General features: G+C 47.4%; 1 protein-coding gene across 3 annotated transcripts in view; it reads right to left on the bottom strand.

Annotated features, from left to right (window-relative positions):
* Window positions 1-3,546: 3,546 nt before the first annotated feature.
* The window catches only part of PAPSS2 (3'-phosphoadenosine 5'-phosphosulfate synthase 2), a 73,894-nt gene continuing 50,730 nt past the window's right edge, over window positions 3,547-26,710 (bottom strand). For 2 of the 3 annotated variants that reach the window (XM_040454234.1, XM_040454235.1), the window contains 6 exons: window positions 23,641-23,655; window positions 19,279-19,484; window positions 9,982-10,117; window positions 7,649-7,917; window positions 5,929-6,158; window positions 3,547-5,440 (listed from right to left, as the gene is read on the bottom strand). In XM_040454234.1, coding sequence (XP_040310168.1) covers window positions 5,299-5,440; window positions 5,929-6,158; window positions 7,649-7,917; window positions 9,982-10,117; window positions 19,279-19,484; window positions 23,641-23,655 — 998 coding nt within the window. In that variant the 3' untranslated portion in view covers window positions 3,547-5,298. The remainder of the gene's footprint in view (window positions 5,441-5,928; window positions 6,159-7,648; window positions 7,918-9,981; window positions 10,118-19,278; window positions 19,485-23,640; window positions 23,656-26,710) is intronic. The other variant, XM_040454236.1, reaches the window with a different exon arrangement.

Here is a 26,710-nt window from a genome sequence, read left to right as displayed (position 1 = left end):
TCCTTGTCTGCATGGTGATGGACGTGCTGAAATGGATGTCTTTACATCCGCATCCCAGCTCTCTAAGCCACACACTGTGGCAGCGGTGGCCATGTTGGCAGACAGATGCAGGGCCCACGGCAAGGCTGACCTGCCCATCAGGGCTCCTTAACAGGGCGGCCTAGTCAGCTACTGAAGGCTGTCAGCCTCGGTGAACACACTTGCTCTAACAGGCACAGATTACAAAATACGCCATTATGTAGGCGGGTTGGAGACACTTCTGTGTGCCTGGTGTTTGTGTGTACTAGACTTGTTTCCTTCCGGGACTCTGTTGTTGGAGCTGTAGCTCTCTCTGATTGTTTTATAGAATTCCTTTTCCCTTCTGAGGATAGGATGGGGGTTACAGCCTCTTTAGTGGTTCCTGGAATCAATATCTTCCATAAATGCAGATTTTCCTTGGTGAAGACACATGAAAAAGCCAGTCTCTTAACAAGTTTAAAATTCCAGGTTGATACTGGAGTTGTTTTCATGCAAGTAGCCCATCATTATTTCAACCTGGGCTGAGCTGAATTTTGCCTTTGAACTATTTATGGAAAACTATGAACTATTTATGGAAAGAAAATCAAGATTTTTCTTTCCACGTAAGCATGTACAATGTAGTACAGTTTGTAAGAACTGTCACATTGTTTTGTGAACGAAGTGCACAGCAGGTTTAAACCTCTGGGGAAAAACCCAAAACCAACCATATTTAAGAACTTTACCAAGTAAAGCATGTATTATGGATGCCAGCAATCATTAATACATATGACATTAAAAGAGCTGTGTCCATCCGTTTGTGACTTACATGTTTGAAAATGATAAAACTGCATTACTTTAAAAAACATTCCATAATTTAAGTATCTTACTCATGGAGACTAGCCTTCCCTGCAATTAATCCAAATTAAGAGGTCTACAGGAAGGGTAATAGGCTGGGGTGGGGTGGGGGGGTACCTTGTTACAAGAGAGAAACCGTTGGTAAACTCACCGCCTCCCCTGAGGGGCCCCATAAGAAAGTAGGATTTGTATATTGTGGCTAATAAATCTCCAAACTCTAGCCAATGACCCATTTATGTTTGGTAATATCAATATAAGTTCTGTAATAATTTATTTTCATTAAAATAGTTTCCAACATAAGCAGAAAAGCCAGGCAGTCCTCTGGCGTGTGTATTAGCCACCTGCTTGTATATCATTCTCAGCATTCGGTGAGCGGGCACTTGAGTGGCCCGATAATGGTTAATATTCATCAAAGAACTAAGTGCATCCGAGGGAGGAGAAAAATCCGTGGTTGTCAATACCTGTGTACGGCTCATTCTTGACAGTTGATGCATTTTGGTAGTGAGGAAACGCTTAGATAATGGAACCTGTAGCAAAACCTCAGGCAAAAGCTGCATTGTTACTGCTGCATCCAAACTTCAGACGTAAGAGCAGTCGGTGGTCTGGTGCCCATCTAATTTCTGATCACCTACTGTCCTACTGTCAGGGAATTCTGAAGATCAGTACCAGACCTGAAAGCCGTGTGACAGGAGGAGAACAAAGAAAAAACGAAATCCAACGTGGTGTTCTCAAGTAACCGAGATCTGTTTCTTTGTGCCAGGGAGGATGGGTTGGAAGGAAATCCTATCGCCTGAGTGTTGACGTACAGTAAAACCTTGGTTCACGAGCATAATTCGTTCCGGAAACATGCTTCTAATCCAAATCACTTGTATATTGAAGCGAATTTCCCCATAAGAAATAATGAAAACTCAGAGGATTTGTTGCACAACCCCAAAACATTCATATAAAAATGATTACAATACTGTAATATAATGCAAAATAGTAAAGAAAATACAAAGAAAAATAACCTGTACTTATCTAGTTTTACTTTTGAAAACCTTCGTGGCTGGTACGAGGGAGACAGGAGAGAGGAGGGTTATTGTGTAGGACAACTTTCACTATCACCAACGGAATCACTGCTATCGACTCAAAGGAATCTTTTTCTGCACGGGGCCATTGTATACGCTCACGTGGATGCTGACCACAGTGCAGAATTAATAAACTCTTGTCATAGACTGTATTTCATGTAACTGGCAATAAGGCAGCAGAGGAAAGGGTCTCTATCTGCAGGCAGCCTGACCTAGAATGAAGCAAAGCATTCCTAAGCTCACTCTTGTTGGGAAAAGCAAAGGACTGTCCACAGGTGCTTTGAAGTGACAAAAATACACCAGTGCCAGTTGTGGGCACCTTCCAGCATTCTGAAAAATCACTGATTTCTGCCAAACACTGTGGCCTGAGACCGAGCATCTGAACATGGGAGATGATCACCTACAATCCCAGAGAGAGAGAGAGAGAACTGGCTCAGTTGTGATCATGTGACGTTCGGTGTCACAAACTCCTCATATCACAGGACATCGCTCATTTGTAAAGGTAGAATTTATTAGAAATGTTTGCTCGTTGGGGCACCTGCGTGGCTCAGTTGGTTAAGCACAGGACTTCCGCTCAGGTCGTGATCTCCCAGTTCTTGGGTTTGAGCCCCACATCGGGCTCTGTGCTGACAGCTCAGAGCCCGGAGCCTGCTTCAGATTCTGTGTCTCCCTCTCTCTCTGCCCCTCCACCACTCGTGTTCTGCCTCTCTCTCTCTCCCTCTCTCAAAAATAAGTAAACAGAAAAGGAAGGGGAAGAAAAGGAAGGAAAGAGAGAAAGAAAAAAAAGACGAGAAAAAGGAAGAAAGAAAAATGTTTGCTCGTCTTGCGGAACACTCAGAACAAGTTACTCGCAATCCAAGGTTTTACCGTATTTGGAAGTTCTGCCATTATCTGACCGAATGACTTACATACACCTTTCCAGGATGTTTTTCCCCTGCCCTGTACATTCTGGCGTCCTCCCTGGGCACCTCTTGTATCTCCGTGTCCTTAACACATTTCCTGCCCTACTCTGTGCTGCTAATTGCCACTAGGAACGAGTGAGCAGGCTCTGGACGGGAAGAGGGAGGGACAAAGAGTGGCAGCCTCCAGCGGCTCTTACACCAGTGTTCACACCCGCGTTCTACAAAGGGAGGACCCGCAGCCAAATCTGCCCCCAGCCTTTGGGACAGAGGGAGGCAGCCAGGGAGGGGAAAGCCCAAAGTACCAGGTGCTTGGAGGCCACTGAAAACAGGGGTGGAAACAGGTGCCCTTTCTCGAGTGGCTCCCGTTGGAAAAGGTGCTGGAGTGGATGATGTGAATACGAAACAGCAAAAAGACCGCTCCCCACCCTGCTGGTGGGACTGCCTGCGGGCACTTGGAGAAAAGAAAGCAAGTTAGGAAGAAAAGGGTCAGATCCTCCTGCAGTGACAACCTGAGGGGAGTCCCTAAGCTACCAAGTCACCCCTGAACACATGAGGAGCCATTCACACATACAGCACGGTTTATAAAGCGACTCGAACAAGGGCAGACAGCCTCCTAATTGCGGTGTAAGGGTTGCTGCTGTCCGTCTCCAATTATGCAGAGTCACACAGCTCTCAGCACTCATGGGGCCAACCCCACTCAGCGTCACAGGCAGAAAAGACTCCGCTTCCATTCTGAGAAATTTATTAAAACAAAAACAAGCATTGCTTGTCCGTGGAAACAGTCATTTGCACTATGGTGGTACTAAGAGCAGAAAAGCAATTTTAAATACATTTTTTTAAATCACAAAATGTATCAGTTAAGGCACTACATCCCTCCCGTCTCATGTTTTCAATAAATACGCTGTTGTTTTAAAAAGGCAGCAATAAGTACCTCTGATTATTAAATCAATACAGGCACTATTCTCGTAAAGGCAGTTACGTTTTGCTGTGGCCACTGTATGTGATTTATTCTCAAAAGAGCTTTCATTAGCGAAGATTAGCATTTAAAAAAACAACTGAGAATATGAAAAAAAAAAAATCACAGTTTTCTCTTTCCAGTTTTAAGTCTCTCCCAGAGAGACCCAAGTACACAAGGTACCGTTTCTTCATATATTCTTTGGCAACAAAGAATTATGCGTAAAGTACAAAAGATCACCTCCCAAGAAGTAAAGCCATTGGAGGTTAGGTGTCGGCACAGCATAAGTCTTTGGAAAAGCATGTGGGGTTTTTTGGGCTTTTTGGCGTTGTGGGTTTTTTTTTGCAGCCGTAAACTACAAAACTGGTGAGAAAACTCTGGACCTTCCGACATCCAAGAAGTCTGCCTCGCGGGTGCCCTGGTGCAAGGAGCTTGGCCAAACCGACGGGCGTACGTGCAGTGCGCACAGAGCACCAGACAGGGAGTCGAGTGGCAGCGTGCCCATTCGGGCCCCCCGTCCTCCCAGTCTTTCCTAAATAATACCAGTGGTGCATTTTCTGGCAGCCTCAGCAGCTCGCGGAGCATGTGCTGTGCGTCGCCTAGTGTGGTCCTCTGTGAGACCACAGGGTTGGAGGCCACGTTTTCCGTGGTCTCTTCCCATCCCAGCAGCTCGCTAGTCTAATGGCGTGAACTGGTTTCCGTTGCAGCTGCAGCCGACAAGTGCCGCCTCACCCAGGACACAGTGACCACAGCAAAGAGGAGGGAAATTAACCTGCCACAACAATGCCAGATGGTTGGAGCCCCGGGTGCAAATCTTTTGGTCAAAGCACGCTCCACTCTCCAACTGAAAATCACCCTTTAACTGGACTTCGATTACTCACACAAGGGCGCTAAGACTTCTTTATGAGACAACGTAACTTTCTCGGCAGAACGAGGTTGCATAGATCCGAGATTAAATTCGCATTTTCACATACTTGGTGTCTCCAGGCAGGTGAGCACCTAAAAGATTGGGCAGCGAGGTTGTACGAGGGGTGACATAGGGGCAAGGATCTTATGCGAGCCACACCTCACTTAGGGTGAGGATTGTTTCCCCCGCCTTAGGTCAGTCGTACAGAAGAGGTTGCTCACCTGGTTTATTCGACTACCGTGACATTGGGCGAGTGCAGGTTGGCAAGACCTACGCCGGAAAACACGCTTTTACCTTCTGGTGAGGAAACTAGGCACACGGTCAAAGCATCAAGAAATCCGGGACCTGCCTAATCAGATGCAGAAGAGAATACAACTAATTTCATTCCGAAATCATAACAGCATTGCTGTCCCTGCTAAGATGTGGTCTTCAGTGTGACTTTCTTTTATATATTATTGAAGTTGACTTTAAATTATAGACACAATTTTTAACCTTGTCATAAAACACGAAAAATCAGTCACTGAGAAGCAATCATATGCCAAGCATCTAATCACAAAAATAGAAAAGGGAATCCAAGAGCACTTCAAGAAGAAACTTCTGGAACCGGAGGGCAATTTAGTTGTTCTTCTCCAGGGACCGGTAGTAATCCGTCAGGACTTTCCATGCTTTGGGGGCCATGAAGCCATCCGGGGGATTCTCTCCTTCCCGGGCCAGCTTCCTCATCCGGGTCCCTGAGATGAAGTCGAATTCGTTGTGCCTGTCACAGGACAGCAACACAGAACTCAGCGTGGGTGAGGCACATCGACCCTAAAGGTGCCCGCGGTAGGTGAGGGGGTGTTTCGACCCTGTTTTTTTCTGTAAAATGCTGCACTTTCTGGAATGGGTGATTCACTAGGTCTTCAGTAAAGGAATGTGCACAAGAAAGGGCGACTGATAGCAGGCATGCATTCGACATTTCCCGTGTACCTGCTCTGTCTTCTGCCCCGCCTGCGTCCGTGAGCTCTGAGCTCAGGAGAGACATGCTGAAAGCGAGCTATGGACGGACCCTCTACTGACATACCAGGCGGCCATGCTACGACTTTACGGGGACACACAATGTGTAAGACCGGTCTTGGCCTTCAAGGGACTCTCATTCCTGCTAGGAGAAGGTGGAGAAGCACTGGAGAGCTTGCACGGGGCCCAAGCTTTGCCGCCTCTTTCTGGTTGAGCAGATGTTGATGAAGGCCTCCTCCTCTGGAAACCTACCTTGCTGGATCGTAGAAGTCCATGGCTTTCTTGGCTTTGTTGTAGGCAGCCACTCGGAATGGAATGATTTCCACAGAGGTCAGGCCGGGGGCCATGCTCAAGACCTTGCCCCCATGAGTGGGTTCATACAGGTCTTTCTTGGTCTCGGGGTGAGGCATTCCAGCGGGGTCCCGGCCCACGATGTAGAAGTTGGCCCCTGCGATCATCCGGGACCTACAGTGCCACTGGACCTAGGAGACATCACGGGAGGGAGATGCTGGTCACCACTGGCCAACTCTTGGGTCCCTGTTTACAGAGATGCCTTTATTCTGCTGTAAAAATAATTCAGTGACAGGATCACCTAATAGGTGCAGAAGTCCGTGGGGTATCTAAGACCCCAAGCTCTTCTTCATGCTTGTTTACATGAGGTAGGAGCTTTAGACCCAAATCCCCCCCACCTGACCCCCCAGCTTCCTGGAACCTGAGGTTATATTTCCTAATCGCTCTCTCCAAACAGGCAGGTGAGCCAGGAGCATGGGGACCTTACTGTTCTACAGAACCATGTGAATCTTACTTTCCAGGCCCTCCCTATTCAGAATAAATCACAGTTTAAAGGAAATTACAAATTCCAACATCTTTGATTATCTGATTGCCAATAATGAGCTGATTATACACAGACATCAATTCTAGTTTGACACAAATATTGGGATTTCAAAATGAACTGCCCTGTCTAAAGCTCAGATAGAAATATGGAGGGTGGAGAAGAGAGCCAGAGACCAGGTACTTTGATCTGGTTGAAGAGAATTAATTTACTAAACTCGCTTTGGGGCATTCCAAACAGTTGAGACCCTCGCAGTTCATCATACTTCCTGCAAACATGTTCAAACCCACTTCAAGCCTGTTTGACAGGCTCTCTGTGTTATGATCAAAGGGGACACTGAGCTTTTAGTGGGGCTTTTTTTTTTTTTCAACGTTTATTTATTTTTGGGACAGAGAGAGACAGAGCATGAACGGGGGAGGGGCAGAGAGAGAGGGCGACACAGAATTGGAAACAGGCTCGAACTCACGGACCGCGAGATCGTGACCTGGCTGAAGTCGGACGCTTAACCGACTGCGCCACCCAGGTGCCCCTTAGTGGGGCTTTCTAATAGAGCTCACCGGGCCTGTGTGGTGACTCAGTGACTAGACTTTGGAAATTGAATATTAGGTTCAATACAGTTTGCCCAATACCGCCCCAGTTAAGCTGCATTATTCTCCTTATCTGCACACCAACCTCTGTGTTCTCAGAGGCAGTGCGTAACAGACTCGACTTGGTGTTTCTAGCATTTTTACAGAAATGAAATGGAAACCTAATGAAGTTGGATAAAGAAGAGAGACCAGGGGGCACCTGAGTGGCTCAGCTGGTTAAGCATCCAACTTCAGCTCACGTCATGATCTCACGGTTTGGCAAGTTCGGGCCCTGTGTGGGACTCTGTACTGACAGCTCAGAGCCTGGAGCCTGCTTCGGATTCTGTCTCCCTCTCTCTCTGCCCCTCCCCCGCTCATTTTCTCTCTCTCTCTCTCTCTCTCTCTCTCTCAAAAATAAAACATTTTTTAAAAAATTAAAAAAAAAAAAAGAGATAGCAGAAGACTCCAGAATCTGCTCATGAGGGAAAATGATCCCAGAGATTCATTCACTCCTCTTAAGTCAAGTCTGAGCCCACATTTCTGAGGCCCACAGCCCAGCCTGGGGACAGCTCACCTCTGTGGGGCCGGCATACAACATCGGGGACGGGAAGATGGCCACAATGGTTGACTTGGGGTCCAGGACGCCTTCCTCAAGCACAGCTGCATGCTGCTTCATCCGCCAGTCCAAGGGCACATCGTCGTCCTTGGTCCAGCCACCCAGGGGGTGCAGCAGGAGCACGGGGTGCTTGTAACCCCTCTCCAGGAGTCGGCGGCGGGTGTCCTGCATCAGCAGAGCGTGGCCGTTGTGGACGGGGTTGCGCAGCTGGAAGGCAAACACCGCATCTGGGAAGGGAGAGGAGGAAGGCGAGGTGAAGGAAGTGCACGCTGTCGCTCGTCCGCAAGAACAAGAGGAAATGCAGGGGAGCTCCCCTCTGCTTGCAAGAATCGTTTAGTAAGGCCAGTTAGAACTTTGATTTTAAAAGAAAGGAAACACAGCTACGTCTAAGGCACAGAGCATTTGCTATGCCCATCGGCTTTCGAAAATCAACAGGAGGGGCGCCTGGGTGGCTCAGTTGGTTGAGCGTGAGACTTTGGCTCAAGTCATGATCTCACAGTCCATGAGTCTGAGCTCCGCGTCGGGCTCTGCACTGACAGCTCAGAGCCTGGAGCCTGCTTCAGATTCTGTGTCTCCCTCTCTCTCTGCCCCTCCCCAACTCATGCTCTGTCTCTCTCTCAAAACTAAATACAACATTTAAAACAAACAAACAAAAAAAACAACAGCATCCAGAGACTCGACCTGGGGCTTCAGGACTCTTACTTCAAAGGTGCCCACAGTGCCAGACCGCATCCACAGGGCGGGGACACACAGGCAGGAAGCCCTAGAGGGAGAGCCTGACTCGGAAATGAAGACATCTGTGGCCAGGGCCTTTCCAGCCAAGCACGGCCCAGACCAGAGCTGGTGCTGGTCAGTCCTCAGTTTACCCTTTGCTCCTGTCTCTCACGTCCCCAGCACAAGAACCATGACCAGCAACTTCTGGGGCCTGGGAAAAGTTTCAACAATCTAAAGACGTAAAAAAATATTTCACCTTCAACTGTCAAAAAAAAAAAAAAAAATCTCCAAAACTACTCCACTTAATAATGGGCTTCTGGGGCATCTGGGTGGCTCAGTTGGTTGAACATCTGACTCTTGATTTCAGCTCAGGTCAGCATCTCACGGTTTGTGGGTTCGAGCCCTGTGTCAGAGCTCTGTGCTGACAGCTTGGAGCCTCCTTGGGACTCTCTCTCTCTCTCTCTCTCTCTCTGTCCCTCCCTGGCTCACTCTTTGTCTCAAAATAAATAAATGAAACTTAAAAAAAAAATAATGGGGGCGCCTGGGTGGCACAGTCGGTTAAGCGTCCGACTTCAGCCAGGTCACGATCTCACGGTCTGTGAGTTCGAGCCCCGCGTCAGGCTCTGGGCTGATGGCTCAGAGCCTGGAGCCTGTTTCCGATTCTGTGTCTCCCTCTCACTCTGCCCCTCCTCCGTTCATGCTCTGTCTCTCTCTGTCCCAAAAATAAATAAACGTTGAAAAAAAAAAATTAAAAAAAAAAAATGGACTCCCGAGAGGCTTAATTTTTCCTTCTAGTTATGAAAGAAATATCCATTATGGAAAATTTGGGAAATACAGAAAAGCCCAAAATAGGATATAGAAACTACCTAAAATCCTATCATGATTTTTTTCTCTCTCTTTTTCAAAAAACATAAAATGAAAATCTTCCTGCCCATTGGTCCCTGTCCCCAAGAAGCAGCCGCTGTCACCTGCGATTTGGCACATACTCTACACAGACCTTGGCTTATATACAGTTATTTAACTTAAGAACAGTTATTTTATTTTGTTTTCCAGAACTCTGCTCTGCATGTTATTCTGCAGTTTGCGGTTTTGCTTAATAAATACAGCTGGGGTGTTTTTCTGTGTCCGTGCATATCGTTAACGGGCTGCAACTATTCCAATATATGGATATACGCCAACCTTATACACTCATTCCAGTCTGTGTCAATACAAATGCTGATAGAGGCTTCCAGCTTTTTAAAACTATAAAACATGCCGGGGCATCTGGGTGACTCAGTCGGTTAATTAAGCATCAGACTCTTGGTGTTGGCTCCGCTCCTGATCTCACAGTTTGTGAGTTCGAGCCCTGCATCAGGCTCTGCACCGAGCTTGGAGCCTGCTTGGGATTTTGTCCCGCCCTCCCTCTCTCTGCCCCTCCCCTGCTCACTGTCTCTCTCTCTCTCTCTCTCTCAAACTTAAAACCATTAAAAAAAATTTTTTTTAGCTATAAACCTGCCGCTTCCTGGTATCTTTAATCCTGTAACGGGAGGGTGGCGACGAGTGTTGACAGACGCACCCACTCGAGCCAGCCTACTCACCAGCATTCATTTCTTTACATTTCTGCTTGAGCTCCAGAGGTGTCAGGCGGTACTGGTCCAGCCCATCGTTCCACCTGATTCTCTCCAGCACCTGCAGGTCTCCACCAACCAGCCAATCCCCGCTCTCCATCACCATCTAGAACAGACCGTTAGCAAAGTTGTTGGAGATTAGATCAGCTTCTGTTTTACCTGGAAAAAAAAAATGTTCTCCTTCCGAACCGATCTCGGGTTCCTGTTGAAGAACCACCTTCAGTTCTTAAGCATTTCTAGCGCAGCCTTGCTCAAACTATGTGGTCTCTCAACCCCTTTATGCTTTTCAGAATTACTGAGGACCCCCCAAAGAGCTTTGTTTTTGTGGCTCTTACCTATCGTATTTTCCGTATTAGAAATTAAAAGTGGGAAATTTCAAAAATATTTATTAATTTGCTTAAGATTAATATAAACCTACTGTATAGTAATATAAATAACTTTCTTTTTAGTTAAAAATGTTTTCCAAGCAAGAAGAGAGAGAAATGCATTGCTTTACATGTTTGCAAATCTCTTTAATGTCTGAGTTAATAGAAGGCGGTGAAGGGGGCCTGAGGGGCTCAGTTAAGCGTCTGGGTCTTGATTTTGGCTCAGTTCATGATCTCAACAGCTGTGAGTTCAAGCCTCTCATTGAGCTCCAAGCTGACAGTGTGGAGCCTGCTTGAGATTGTCTCTGCCTCTCTCTCTGCCTTTCCTTCCCTCCCTCACTCTCAAAATAAAGTTTAAAAAAAAGAAATAAACTCTTGGTTCACTGAGTTTGTCAGTTTCTCAAATGTCAACATATTTCAGTTTAGGATGTAAAAAAATTAATATTTGATATCAATATTAATATCTATATACTTGATATTAATGTCAATATTTGATATTTATTAACATCATCAGACAATTTTGTAAGTATTGGGAAGATGCCAGACCCACTGTGGCAAATAAAAGCTTTCCAGCATTTTTTCGTTTGAAAGCTCAGTTTGAGATCATTGGCAACCAACACCCTCCATTGTTTTCCTTGAAGTGACAGGTTCACTGTTTTGTTTTTGTTTTTGTTTTTAAATATCTGCCAAATAACCAAGTCTGAGTAGCCATAGTTTGTCAGTCATCTAAGCAAAAACCGCATTTCCTGAAAAAGTGGCTGGTTTTGCTCATTGGCTCAAGTGCCCGACTGAGTCTCCGACTGAGACAACCGTTGTGTATCCGTGCGTGTGGCAAAAGCGCTTTTGTGTGCACTGCCCGTCTCGTGACACAAACTTTTTTTTTTTAACATTTTTTATTTTTGAGAGAGAACGCAAGCAGGGGAGGGAGAGAGAGAGGGAGACACAGAATCCAAAGCAGGCTCCAGGCTCCGAGCTGTCAGCACAAAGCCCGATGCAGGGCTTGAACCATGTACCATGAGATCATGACCTGAGCCTAAGTTGGATGCCTGGTGATAGATTATTAAAAGGAGATGATCAAGTGTCCAGATTCAGTAATTGTTTTTACAGCTTCATCAAGAACATTCTTGGGATGCATGGGTGGCTCAGTCGGTTAAGTGTCGACTTCGGCTCAGGTCATGATGTCACAGTTCATGGGTTCGAGCCCCGCGTCGGGCTCTGTGCTGACAGCTTGGAGCCTGAGCCTGCTTCGGATTCTGTGTCTCCCTCTCTCTCTGCCCTGCCCCGTCTTGTGCTCTCTCTCTCTCTCAAAAATAAACATTAAAAAAAGATAAAAGAACTTTCTCAACTGAGGCTGGCACTGCCTTTCCTGCAAGTGTGTGTGGTGAGGGGCACAACCACCCGAGTGTGGCCGGCTGTCCCTGTCCTGAGTCTGAGGAGCAGGCAGTTTTATTCACCACTGCTGTTGTACCCTCAGTGCTGACGTCAGCAAGGTGAAGATGGCAAATAATGTCTCAGGAGTATGAACAGTTTTGAGACTGGGGTTCTGGGGAAAGGTCTTGGGGACCCCCAGTGTTCTGTGAGCCACTCTCCGAGGACCACTGCCGGTGCATTCCTAATACAACCTCACGTATCTTTAGACTGTTTTCAATAAGGACCCAGAATAGAGAAGCTGGGAAAAAAAAAAAAAATCAGGCAAGTTGTTTTCTACCAATTAATTAATCATTGCTAAGCACACTTTCTAAGGAAACTCTCCAAAGGAGCATCTTTCTTAGTTATCTCTAATTTGAAAACAAAAGACAATGTCCAAAGAGCAGCAGTATGTAGCCAAATCCACACCCAAGGCTAAGCACAGACTAATTAGCTAAAATCTTGTTTTTCTCAAATAATCTTTGAGAAGGGTGCCAAGGCCACTGGATGGTAAGAGAGCAGTCTCTGGCAAATGGTGTTGAGAAAACTGGATATCCACAGATAAAAGAATAGAGTTAGAGCCTTATTTTATACCCTGCAAAAACAATTAATTCAAAATGGATTAAAGGCCTAAATGTAAGATCTGAAACTCTAAAACTCCTAGAAGAGAACAGAGGAGAAGCTTCATGACCTTGGACATGGCAATGGTTTCTTGGCTAGGACACCAAAAAGCACAGGCAACAAAACAAAAATAGACATGGGACTACTTGAAGCTTTAAAACTTGTGTGCCTCGAAGAACACAATCAACGGAGTGAAAAGGCAACCTAAGAATGGGAGAAAATATTTGCAAGTCATCTAATGGGGGCTAATGTTCCAAATATATTTTTAAAAAGTCGTACAACTCAACAACAAAAGATTAAATAACCTGCTTTTTTAAACGGGTGAAAGACTTGAACGGACATTTCTCCAGAGATGATCTACAGATGTCCAACGGGATAGGAAAAGGCGCTCGGCATCACTCCTCATCAGAAAAACGCCTGACCCCTGTTAGGATGACTACTGTCAAGAGCAGAAAATGTCAAGTGTTGGCAAGGACGTGGAGAAATCAGAATGTTTGTGCCCTGTGGGTGCGATTGTAAAATGGTGCAGCCGCTGTGGAAAACACTGTGGAATTTCTTCAAAAAATTAGAACATATAACTACCATACGATCCACTGATCCGACTTCTGGGCATATAGCCAAGGGAATGGAAAGCAAGATCTTGAAGAGATTTGCACGCCCGTGTTCATAAAAACACTATTCACAAAAGCCAAGAAGTAGAACCTGTCCAAGGACCCAACAACAGATGAATGGGTAAACCGTGACTTGCACATACAGACAACAGTATTATTTAGCCTTAAAAACGAAGAACAGGGGCGCCTGGTTGGCGCAGTCGGTTAAGCGTCCGACTTCAGCCAGGTCACGATCTCGCGGTCCGTGAGTTCGAGCCCCGCGTCAGGCTCTGGGCTGATGGCTCAGAGCCTGGAGCCTGTTTCCCATTCTGTGTCTCCCTCTCTCTCTGCGCCTCCCCCGTTCATGCTCTGTCTCTCTCTATCCCAAAAATAAATAAACGTTGAAAAAAAAATTTAAAAAAAAAAAAAAAAAAAAACGAAGAACAGCCTGTCCCAGGCTACAGCGTGGCTGAAGATACTACGCTAAATGAAATAAAAGCACTCACAGAACAGATTAATACTGTATCATCCCTCCTAGGAGAGGCATCTAAAACGAGTCAAATTCATAGAAACAGCAAATAGGAGGGCTTCTACCTGGGAGGGGGAGGGGAGTCGTTGTTCGATGGGTATAGATTTTCAGATTTGCCAAACAAACGTTCTGGCCGTTCCTTTCACAACAAAGTAAATAGACTTAACACTCCTGAATGGTACGCTCAAAAATGCTACAGATGGTAAATGTTAGGTTATATGCTTTGGGTGTAGATAAATGGATAGATTATGGCCTGTTTTTTTACTCACTGAGGATTTCACTGCGGTTACTAGTAATACCCTCACTTGGCAAAGTCTCAGTTGAAGAGGTGACTTTGGGAAAGGGTGAGTGAGGGACAGGAAATGGAGACCTTTAGGAAACACCCTGGGCACCGTGTCTCACACTATCAATGACCCCACTCTTCCCCTCTGTGGTTGTGCCCCTTTCTGTCAGGGCATAGAAGCCTCGGGGGGCAGGCGCACTTGGTCTCCATCTCCAAGGTCTAGGTCATGACCTGTGCACCTGGGACTCCTGAATTCCCTGCGCAAGGAGCCTCGAGCTGGCTCCCAGGAGTCAGAGCGCTTCACCCCTCTGCCCCCGCCTGTCTTTCCAGGGTGGACCCTGCCAGGGCAGCACTGGTTCTGGAGACTGGCCAAGTGAAGGGAGTTTTCCAGGGGTGTGGGTGCAGCTTGGACACCCAGCCCAGGGCACCCTCATGGTGTGGAACAAGGCCAAGCAGAGAAGAGGAAGGAGGGTTCCTTGCAGGCCAGGAGTCAACTCTTCACACGGCACCATGTTCTGGTACAGAATCAAGAAGCATACCTGGGAATCTGACCTTCCGGGTTATTCTCAAGGCATAGCTGTCAGAGAAGAAGGATGGGACACATTGTTTCTGACGGTTCGTGAGTTCGATATGGGACCTTCAGATGCAGTAGGCTGGCCTTGCCCCGGGCCCCACAAATGTTAGGGGTGAGCCTGGCGTGAGGAGCGGCCATAGGAACAAAAAGGAAGAACAAGCCAGTGTGGGATGGAGGGAGGAAAGGCCAGCGCTCCCCTCATGGGAGGGAAGACACCCTCGGGCCTAACAGGACACATGGGTGTCACCCATGTCACCCACTTGGTGACATCCAACTGGGTCATAAGGTGCACCTTAGACTCACACAGTGCTATGTGTCAGTTATATCTCAATAAGGCTGGGGAGAGAAGAGAAACACGACCTTCGTTTTGTCATAAACCTAAATACGCCCCACATAATGCTGTGATGTGATCAGTTACAACCTACAACCTTGTTAAAGCAAGGGTCTCAGTTGCTGAGATGGACGTTACAGAAAGTCCAACTTCTCCATCAGTTAATGATCTCATAACCCTTCCACTGATCAAATTCCATAACTGCTCTCGTGCTGTCCAAGGACAATATGGCCACCTGTGATGACAGCCGAGGAGAGGGCGCAGGAGTAGCGAGATAAAGCTGATGGAAGATAAAGCGCTGAGCTGGAAGACGCCAAGGCACCGAGGGTGTGCATACCCCTGGTTCACATCCCCTGTTGTGGCTGGACGTTGGAGCTTATGATTTGCATTCCATCGGGGCTCAGCATCTGGGGAACTGGGATACAGCCGAGGCTCTCAAAAGAGGGCGATTTTGCCCCTCCTGGTGACATTTGACAATATCCGAAGACAATTTTGATTGTCATGATGGGGGCAGGGAAGGGTGTGCTATTGGCATCTAATGTGCTGAGGCCAGAAATGCTACTACATACCCAGCACGGCACGAGACAGTCCCCACAGCAAGGAATTATCCAGTCCCAACGTCAACAGTGCTGGCGTTGAGAAACTCTGGGTACAGAGGGTGATTTTCAAGGGCTTGGGCCCGTGGCCCCCTTTCTAAACTCGGTGCCAAGAAAAGTCACTTAATAAGATATTGTCAAATACCCTTACCTATTCATTTACTTTCTCTTCATTGCCCCAGTCAGGCTACAGATAAAACTTTGAAAGACGTGAACACCCCAAATCCCTAGGAGTGCAGTAACTCATTCTGGACGCTAGGGGCCCACCCTATATCATTCTGCTGGTGAAGGCAGCATGGAACCAACCTGGTTCACAAACCAGGCCTGTGTCTATCTGAAAAGCAGTGCGGACACTATGCTTTGGGCGTTTTTGAGACAGGGAGGGCGCAAAGGGCATCTCTCTCCCCAGGATGGTCCAACGCGTCCCAGAACTGAGACTCCGCTACCAGGCTGGGAGGTTCAGTGGCTCTGCCCAATCGCCCAGCCCCCACCTGCTTCAAGCCTCCTGCCAAAGGCGGGCAAAGGAACGCAGCTGGAGTTTGCAGACCTGCGCACACGGAGAGCAGGGAGGAACGGGCTGGGGGGGGGGGGGGGGTAATCGAACAGGGTAGCGAAAGGGGAGCTGGGCCAGGCAACAGAAATGCAGAGAAGGAGAACAGAGTCCAGAGATCTGCGTCAAGAGGCAGAGACAACCCAGGCGGTGCACGTGGAGAGCATCTATCCATTTCTGTGCTCTTCCGTCCGCATCAGGGAGGCCTGGGGCCACAACGAAGTCGGAGGGGATGGAGGGAACGGGGCCTTCATGCCTCATTTGCAGACGGGAGAAGAGGCAGAGCTCAAGTGCACACAGCCGTCTCCCAGATGGCAGGACAGGGCACCCAGGACCCCCAGGACCCCTCCAAACCCGCTGTTCCTGCCACTGCACCTGCTGTCCCGCATAGGCACTGCCTTCGGAGGGACCTACGCTCAGGCTCCGCGCGGTCAGCCCTTCCAGCGGCCCAGCCCTGGCACTGCTGGGGGCTGACCAAGAGGTTGCAGAAGACTAAGAAGTGAAAAAACAGTGGGGCCAGTGGAGCAGGACAAGGGCAGGGTGAACGGCCCCGCACGCGGTAGAACAGCAGAGAAGTGAGCAAGTTCAAGCGATACATGGAAGGAGCATCGCCAGGACCCGACGGCGGAACGAAGCGGGGAGGAGAAAGAAGCAAGGCGAACATCCAGGATTTGGATGTGGACCGCCATTGGGGAGCAGGGCTGGGGAGGCGTTGGGCATGTGGGTGTCGAGTGCTTGCGGGAAACTGCTCCGAAGAATTCTCTTAACGCCATGGTTCCCGACCTTCCCGGACTCACCCTGGCACCCAGAAGTGACCCGGCCAAGTACACCAGGGTCTGTGAGGGTGGGAGCTTGTGAGGCTCCCCAGGGGATGCCGTGGACCTAACAGACCACATGCTGTATGTTGCAGACCTCGGGATGCAGACCCTCTCTCACTGCTACGCCTCATCGGGAAGCCGCGCTCCAAGCGGTTGGTTTCTATGTCCGTAAATGGGATTAATGATTCCTCGGGGCTTCACGAGAATAATCACTGCGCAAAATAATCAGGGCATGGAAGCATGCTGGGAGCAGGCTGGGAGGCAGCAACACGGCTCCTCTGGGGTTTAGTTCGCAACTTTCACCTGCTCTCGTGACCTCACCTGATGTCGTGTCACACGGTTCAGTGAGCAACTCGATGAGGGGGGACTAGGGTGGAGGGTCAGGGCGATGTCCGTGGGGAACTGAGGAAGCAGACCATTTCCGTGGTGGCCGACCATTCACACAAATATCACTTCCAGGGCCAAGTGCAAATACAAGGCCCACAGTTACTTTTGGAAGGGGTGACTTTTGCAAGTTTGGGGTTAAAAAGAAAAATAACACCTTTTAGCGTTACTGTAAATTTTGAGGTGCTAAAAACAAAGGTGCAATGAGAAGAGCCCCTTCCCCCCCCAAATCCCATGTGTTGTGTGTCTGGTGAACACCGAGTGTAGAATCTACCGTTGAGTGGCTTCCTCTGTCTCGTTCTCCATGGCCCATGTCTCGCCATTAGCTCACTGGGAATGTTTACAGAGTCCCCCCGGATGCTCTAACAGAAGGGCCACCGACTGTATTACCAAGACCACAGGTCATGCCTGCTTCTAAGAAATTCTGAGCTCCGGGGCACCTGGGTGGCTCAGTTGATGAAGCATCTGGCTTCGGCTCAGGTCGTAATCTCACAGTTCATGAGTTCGAGCCCTGCACATCGATTCTCCCCCCCTCTCCCTGTGCCCCTCCCCTGTGCTCACTTGATCTCTCTCTCAAAATAAATAAATAAACTTAAAAAAAAGAAAAGAAAGAAATTCTGAACTCCAAGTGCCAACACATGTTGTGAGACAAAATGAAAAGAAATAATTGCTTAAGGGCTTCCTTAGGTTTTGGTGGGGGGGGGGGGGGCTTTGTTTGTTTTCTTTTAGCGCTTATCATGTAGATGTGGATGATAGGCCCAGAGATTTCTGAATCTGGAAATTTCTGAAGTAGGAGGATAAAAGGTCACTATTCTTCATCCTTTAGGTCACTGACCGAAGATAACATCCCAACCCTGTGCAATTACGATCAGGAAATAAATGCACCACAGGCATGATCAAGGCCCAGGACACAATTCCTGAAATCACTCTCAGTCAGCGGCCAGCCATTTCAAGGACTGTCTGCCAGCCTCTTGGACCCTGTTCAGATGACTTTGAACTGGATGTGCGTTAAAATTAAAGATGCTTAATTTGCAGGACGGATCGTGTCCAATAAATGAAAAGCTGCCCATTAACCTCTTGTGTTCAGAGGCCGTCACGTCACCGGGGGCCTTGAAAGAGCCCTTCTCCTACCTTGCAACCTTTCACAACTAAAGGAAACAAAATAAAACAAACATTTGCCCAACCAGAACCGATAGGTTTGTTCAAACAGCCATTTTCTAGGGTCATGGGGTTGAGAGAGATTCTGGAGTTAATTTTGAGTCTGGCCCCTCCTTTTATCAGTGAAGAAACTGAGGCCCAGACCTTGTCTGATCACAAGGCTTCTTAGCGTCTCCTGGGCTTCAAACTGCTCTCTGTCCCCATGAATTTTCTGGAAGTCTGTTACTCCAGCCCCCTGGGGAAGCTGGTAAGTCGAATTACTAGTTTAAGGCTTTTTAAAATTTCAACCCTAATGCTCTGATCTTGGGTGAGGGTTGGCTTTTGCATTCAGTTTCACATACTTGTCTTTATGGGAAATGAACCACACCCAGTGATTCCATGGTATTTTCCATTCCTGCCCCTCCCCGACCCCCACCAAGTAGAGGTTGTGAAGGAATCTGAGGAAGATTAGCCTATTTTGCCTGTAGGCAGGATGGGCTCAAGATGATCATAATCAGATGACCACATTTTTCAGTCTTAAAATAGCCACCGACAAAAACGCGCCATTTCCCTCTGGAAACTGCCGCTATATGCGCTGAGCTCTGTTTACTGAAAGGATGTCACTGACCCCCCTTCAGCTGGCCACAGAGCATGAACTTGGAGTCTCTTACCAGGGTTTGCTTGGACCCATTCTGCATGAAGGAACGCGCTTCCCCGGTGAATGTTCAGGATGGAGAGCGCCACAAGCCCTAGTTTGGGGCACCGCTGCGGCTCTGACTTTTGCCCTGTATTCGAGGTGCCAGGCTAAATGATACCCGGTCCAGTCGTTTCCCATTTAGCTGAGGGAGTCACCATCATGCGGGGATTCAGGGGATCGTCCAGAGCAGCCCTCAAACAGGAAGACATTTTCTGCCCCTTTCTAACAAGATCTCCCAAGGCAAAGCCTGCAAGTCCCACCTTAGGAATGCCTTCCTCCATCTACCCCGGTGTTGCTAAGTCCTTCGTGAAGGAATAAAAAGGAATGCTTTTCGTCCAAAATCGAACGAGAACAAGAGAGCCCTTCCAGAGGTCTTGCAACTTACTTTGATGTGGGGGTGCTTTGCACACGCCGTCCCCCACACACGGGAACAACGCTCTTCCTTTCTGTGTTCGTAGAATTCGGGGTCTCGTAAGATGGCCACTCTCCGTCCATCGTAGGTCAGGACAAACTCACTGCGTCCCTCCAGCCGCGTCTTGTCATCCGCAGAGACAGGCAGCACGATGGGGATGCTCATGCTGATCACTCCATCTGTAGAAAGAGCCACAGGACGCGTGAATACGGGATCCAAGGTGTACCATCCTTGAAGGGCAATTCGAATGCACACAACGTGCATTCAAACACTGCCTGAAGTGCACGGGGCGCGAAGACCTAAATCCCCCATGGCTGTGTTGGCTGCAGCAATTTCTCCAGGGGGTCTGACAAGAAGTCCTTGAGAGGCTTCTCAAAGCAAGAGACAGACGCATCTGTGAAAAGTGGGCTGCGTGTCAAATCACGGAGGTGGCTTCAGTAAGTTACCTAATTTGGGGACTGAGGAGGGGACATTTCTCTTCTGAGTTCCCTTTTGAAAGCATGGTGCTGACCTCATCATACCAGAGTTGTAAGGTCTTTAGAAATCCAATTACACAAAATAAAGGTTGGCCAAGCAAACCCAAATGCAAACTTCTAGTCTCTCTTGGAAATGAGTCCTGTAACAACATTGGCCAATCTCTTGTTCTCTGTTTAGGCTCTCATTGTGCTACCAACACGCTGTATTGAAAAGAGAGAGGAAAAAAAAGAGTCAGACCATTAACACTAGCGGGTAGGAAGGACCAAGCCATCCACCTGCTCTGTTTACTATGGTCTGGGCTCAGCGTCACCTTTAAATGCTATCGAAAAGATTGACCTGAGGACCAACATCCTCACCAGCCCAACTGCTACGGAGAACTACCAGTCGAAAAACAGAAAGAAGGGAAAACCACGCAAAGCTGGTTTCCTAAAACTCATGCATTTCCCATGGACAGCAAGCACCTCTCCCCCTGAGGCTAAGTATCCTACATTACAAAGAATTTAAGTCAACTGGCATTCGGGTCTCTCCGTATACAACACAACAAACCGGAAGGTGTGGGAGGTGGTGTTCAGAGAATTTGCGTCTTCAGCTGTAACCATGCGTCGCGACAGCTTGGCCTCAAAGGAAGAGGCAGGAAAATGACTTAAAAACTGACGTAGAAACTCTAGGTGTCCATTCGGCTAGCCTGCAGTTCCCAGGTAGTCAGTCGAACATTATTCTAGATGTCTCTCTGAAGGTATTTTTAAGATGGGATGAACATGTAAGTCAGGGGGCTTTGGGTAGAGCAGATTACCCTCCGTAAGGTGGTGGGCCTCAGAGAATCACTCGAAGGACCCAACAGAAACAGACGGACTTTCCAGGAAGAACAGGGAATTGTGCCACAGACTGTGGGGCTGAATTATGTCTCCCCCGGGGTCTCTCGCCTGCCAGTCTACCCTGCAGATCTCGGACTTGCCAGGCTCTGCAACTTCGAGAGCCAGCTCCTTAAAATCAATCTCTCCCTCTCTCTCTGTGACCCCCAGCCCCCACCCGTCTCCTGTTTCTCTGGAGAACCCTGACTAATAAAGAAACCAAAAGGAGAGTCACAGGGGTTCCTTCTGCGTGGGGCCAATAACCCCTCAGAGCACCATTATGTTACCACTCAGCTCAGGAGTGGCAGTGAAGTCACTTTTTTTTTTTTTAATTATTTAAAAAAATTTTTTTCTTTAACATTTATTCATTTTCTGAGAGACAGAGTGTGAGCGGGGTTGGGGCAGAGAGAGAGAGGGAGACACAGAATCCGAAGCGGGCTCCAGGCTCCCAGCTGTCAGCAGAAAGCCAGATGCGGGGCTTGAACTCACGAATCGTGAGATCATGACCTGAGCCGAAGTTGGACGCTTAACCAACCGAGCCACCCAGGAGCCCCCGATGAAGTCACCTTTAAAGTTGCCTTGTGTTTAACACATATTTTAAAGTGAATATGAAATCATTTGGGGTTTTTTAGCCGTACATTTTTAAATATTTCTAGACAAAATGGTTAAAAGATGTAGTTGTTTTTTAGTTTGGGGCTTCAAAGATTATAATCCGGCTTCCCGGAAACATCTCATTTCTTAATGAGGCCAGATAATATAAAAGAAACGACCCAGGGGAACCTGGGTGGCTCAGCCGGTTAAGCATCTGACTTCGGCTCAGGTCATGATCTCACAGTTTGCGGGTTCGAGCCCCACGTCGGGCTCTGTGCTGACAGCTTGGAGCCTGGAACCTGCCTTAGATTCTGTGTCTCCCCCTCTCTCTGTCCCTACCCCGCTTGTGCTCTGTCTCTGTCTCTCTCTCCCTCTGTCTCTCAAAAACTAATAAACATTAAAAAAAAAAAAGAAAGAAAGAAACAACCAGCCGTCTCCCCACTTCTATGGTGACGCCAAACATCCACCAACTACGTCTGCTGTACTTACAGGCAAGAAAATGGGGGCACGCCGTTGAGTGTACAACAGTGAAGAATTTTAGGGAGCTTTAGGAGGGCTTCCCAAGTTCAAGACTCAGAAGGGAACAAAAGCATGTGAATAAGGAAAACATTCAACTCCATAGGAAACAAATGCAGTTATTTATGGATCTGAGGAAATACCCCCTCGATTCATGAAGTCTTTTAAACCTAACCTTCAAAACCCTGTGACCCGCCCTGGGAGCCCTGGTAAACCACAAATTGGACCCTGCACAGGAAGTCAGGGGTTTTGTCGTTCAAATAACTCCTTTGTTTCAAAGTTCAGGCGTTCTCCCACTGACTGCCTGTGCCACTCATCTTCCCTGTGCTGTTTCCCCACTTGAGAGATGGGCTAACAAATACTACGTACATCGCTGGGTTGCCGAGAGTGGCCCTGCCGTCTAGCACCTCGCCAGTGGAGGGTGATGATGGAAGATGATTAATCCTACCGCTCAGTTGAGCTGAGAAAAGGGGAGAGAGGCTAACAGGAACCCCCTTCAAGGCTGTCGATGATCTAACTAGATAGCATGTGTTCTGTGGATTACTGACCACACTGCTTGCAGCGACTTGACCAAAATGAAGGAAAACCAAATGCAAAGCAAAAAGCGGGCGGGAAGCCCGAGAGAGCCTAGGTCTGCCCACCACACCCTTGCAGTGCTGGCTTCGGGCAGTTATTCTGGGTTGAAATCCAAGGGCTCCAGCACTTTCCTGTGGCAATCACCTCCTTCGGTCCACTAGGTTCCTGCCCAAGGTAGTCTCTCGGCCACGTTCACGTTGGCCTTGACCTGGGGAAACGGCCCTTCCTGGCAGGTGGTCAAGATAAGAGAGCTAATCTTCGGGGAGTTAGGGAAAGAGGTCTGCTGAGAATTGAGGCCGCCCAAACTCATCCGCCTGCAGCAACAATCAGTATAAGCAGATTTACTGCGCTTTCTCTATGAGCGTTCCCAACTGTTCTACCGCAGGAACTTATCCCACAAGGACACTCTGTGCTGAAGCACCCTCCATGGTTTCACACGTTGACTCGGGCTGTCAGCCTTTTCCATCGTGTGCCCCTCGTCTGCCGAGACTGATCTTACAGTGATCTGATTTTAGTGTACGTGCTGCCGAAGCGAGCACTGATCTTACAGGGATCCATCTCGCTTTGGAAACGACTGCTGGGTTCGGAGACCATGGCTAGTCCAACACGTAACTCCGTGTTTCGTGAAACAAAATCGTTTTTTATTGCTTAGCTGGGCTTTTTAAATAACAATGAGGAAAACAATGGTGATGAAAACAATGCCCAAGATAAATGGTATCTTCAGAATTTTACCTTTTCATTCTGGTAGAGTGCAGAACTTTACAGCCATAACAAAGCTGTGTATTCATTCCCAGTTCTACAACTATCAATCATCATAGCTTGAAATTAAATTCATGCAGAATCACACATCACAAACAAATGAAGTACAATTATCCACAATCCAACCAGGTGCGTCCATTTAAATTGCATCTAAAATTGATTTATCTTTCATCGATTAAAAACGTTTTACAAATGCAGTAGAGAAAGCATTCTGGATTTGCAAAACTGAGGAACAGCACTCAGAAGTAATTAGCAGAAAGGATTATAAATTCTTTAAATCCCAGGGACAAAATGTGCAACAATAATTTAGAAACAAGTTTACTTTTGTCAGCCAAATACGACATTGTAGACAACAGCTGCATCTGATCCAGAAATTTCCTGTTATTTGGACTCCAATCAACAGAAGAATGCAGCATTACTCTCTTATAACTGGCTGGATCATGAACTGTTAGCAATTCCAACTGGTTCATTTGGATTTTTTTTTAAATTATGTTCTTAACCATTTATAATTAATATAAATATCTAATTATAATAATTGAACTACTTGGAAAGTTAAAGTACATACCAGGAAGGACCATGCCTAGAGAAATACAAACACAATTAAGAAACATGTTTTCAGCTCTCCACCAAGATAATCTTAAAGCAACAATGTCAAAGAACAAATTCCTAATACACAACGTCACACATACAACAGATAAACGTACTGAGCCTTTTGCTTCTGCTCTAAAGAGTATATGACCGCAAAAAGCTGGTGACAGCAGAATTTGTACTGAAATGTCGTTCAGTGCATAATCCACTTAGATGATTATCTGTTTTAAAATAATTACAGCATATGCCAGAGGCACCTCCTACTTCAGCAAAAAGTTGTCTCTTACAAATATGTGATGTTGTATAACTACTACCAAATGGCTCCAAACCAGGTATTGGTAGGCGTAGTAGCAAACTGTTCTAGAATGTCCTGGAATCCCAGATATTTAAAGCACACACAAGTATGCCTAGTAGAACAAGTACAAAAACTAGAACCAAGAGAACTTGGATTTGAATCCGGGCTTCGCGTTATTTAATCTTTCCAATACTTATTTCCTCATAGGAGCAAAATATCTTCACAGTGGTGTTATCCGGATTGAATGTGATATCCTGTGTTAAACGCCAGGGTCGGAACACATTAGGTGCTAAATAAATGCTGGGGGGATATATGGAAAGCCCTCAAACCCTGTCTTGGCAAGTCAGGGCTACATAAGACGTCATCAAACGGTCAAGACTCACAAGGCCGCCATGTTGTGACCCTCCTCGAATGCCACCAGTCAAAAGAACTTGACAAGCTTGAGGTGCCATTTTAAAAAATTCAGATGAGACATTTATGCCCTGAGGATCTGTAACAACCTCAAAACTCTGTATCTAGTGAAAAATAAAGTGGTGTAATCAATGGACATGAAAGTATATCCTTGAGTCATATAAGGAGTAACTCATGTTATGCAATCATCACAAACACTTAAAAAAATTTTTTTTTTTTTTTTTTTTTTTGCTTTTGGACTGAGTAGGCTGAGGTTTCTGTTTGTTTTGTTTTGCTTTTTAATTTAAGGAGAAATGTGAACCTTCGAGAAAATTAAAATGAACAAAATAGGGGCACCTGGATGGCTGAGTCAGTTGAATGTTCGACTTCGGCTCAGGTCATGATCTCATGGTTCATGAGTTCAAGCCCCATGTCGGGCTCTGTGCTATCAGCACAGAGCCTGGAGCCTAATTCAGATTCTGTGTTTCCCTCTCTCTGCCCCTCCCCTGCTCACACTCTCTCTCTCAAAAATAAAATAAACATTAAAAAAATTTTTTAAAAATACTTTTGGGAGACATGGTCCGAATAAAAAGAAAATACTGCCTGTAGATTGTAAGTGATCAAGAAATGTACAGTTGTTTGATGGCCGAAGTTGGACTACATGTCTGTCGCCACAGAAATTTCAAATGGTCAGTGGTGGTCACTCAGACTTTCGTGGATTAAAACGATGTCCCTATGAATGATATCGTGTATCGACCTTCTGATATACACATCCATCACTGTTTGGAATTTAACTGTGTCTACACAGTCCAAAAGCCGTCAGAAGCCAACCCCTCCCATGAGACCGTCACGGATGTGGCACAGAACAGGGTTGCAAGCCGTTTCGTCCCAACCCCCTCCGGGCTGCCGTCCAACGGGGAGGGAGGCCAAGCCCACCCATTCTGTTGCATAGACTGCCTCAGATTTCACTGAAATTAACACATTATTTGGCTTAAAGAAGAACAGGCTTGGCAACCACTGATATGGGGGGGGGGGCGAAGAACCCACTGTTCTAGGGTTCGGAAACTGGGCTGTATATCTATCCTCTCAAGCTCACATCTGTCTTCACTACCACTCTACCTCCGGCAGCTAGAACAAACCTAAACTTGGCACAGGAGGACACTCCGTAAATATTTACTGGCTAACCGATGAACTCCTTATCTGTGCTGCTTCCAAACTGATGTAACTATGGCCACAGAGTCTCTTCAAGATTTCAGGGTCTTTTCATTGTATGCAGTGGGGATCTGTTCATATATGGAACATTTACTCGTGGACCGGTCGTTCCTTAAACTTTCAGCATCCCAACGTGGTTGGTACGGTTATTAGCATCCACACTTGAGGGAGCTGGGGCCAAAGAGGTAACTAATTTGCCCCAGGTTCCTAGCAAATCACTAGCCTATGAACGCAGTGTGGATCCAAAGCTTGCACTCCTCCCACTGTGATGTCCCGCCTCTATTTCCCTGGCATCTGTTTTTATTAATCAGTTTACATAGGAGTCGAGGAGGCTTCTCGGGTGGGGGGCACTTTTGAATCGTAACTACAATTGGGGTTGCAGACCCGTGTCCAGTGGGACTGTGGTTGACTCTGGGGTAGATGGTAGAGCCAGCAGAAAATCCCCACGGGGGGGGGGGGGCGCGGAAGGAGTCTTGCAAAGAGTCCCAGAAATAGGCCCTACAGGTGGGAAGGGGTAAGGGTCAAGAAGCAGCATGGCATGTGATCCAGACTCCTGCTGACTGGCAACCAGAGGACCATAAAGGCATGTGTACTCATCCCAAGAGGTTTCACCCAACTCTCTAACACCCTGGGAGTCAAGCAGTGCACTGGAGAGTCCTTGACTGAGGTCAGCCCGGAGGAAGGGAACATTTTCCTTCCCACTCGAGAGAGTCTGTGCCCTGTGGGCACAGAGGCTTTAGTGGCTGGAGTGAGCCTGTGGGACCCGTACCTCTGTGGGTGCAACAACCACACGGATCCACGTGGCTGTGGCCTGACTCGGGAGCATACGAAACACACCCTGGAGAACTCCCGCAGATGCTTGCTTGTGGGTTTGGGGGAAGAACTGGGGTTTCTGTGGCAGCAGGTAGGAATCGGGAGCTCGTGGGACCCCAGTATCAATGGCAAAGTGACCTCACTCATGTCTCCGTACTGGTAGGCTTGGGGGGGGGGGGAGGGAGACACGTGACGGCATGAGCAAGGGAGGGCCGCGATAAGGGCTTCATCTACCTCATGGTGGTGAGGACCAAATAAGGAGAAAATCAAGGTGTCTCACCAATTGAAGAACACCATAAACTGACATTGAAATGGTGTGTGAAGGAGGGAGCGAGAT

Source organism: Herpailurus yagouaroundi, unplaced genomic scaffold (assembly GCF_014898765.1).
Source record: "Herpailurus yagouaroundi ecotype Mexico unplaced genomic scaffold, PumYag 211, whole genome shotgun sequence".
Taxonomy (NCBI): domain Eukaryota; kingdom Metazoa; phylum Chordata; class Mammalia; order Carnivora; family Felidae; genus Herpailurus; species Herpailurus yagouaroundi.
This window is presented reverse-complemented; position numbering and strand designations above follow the sequence as displayed.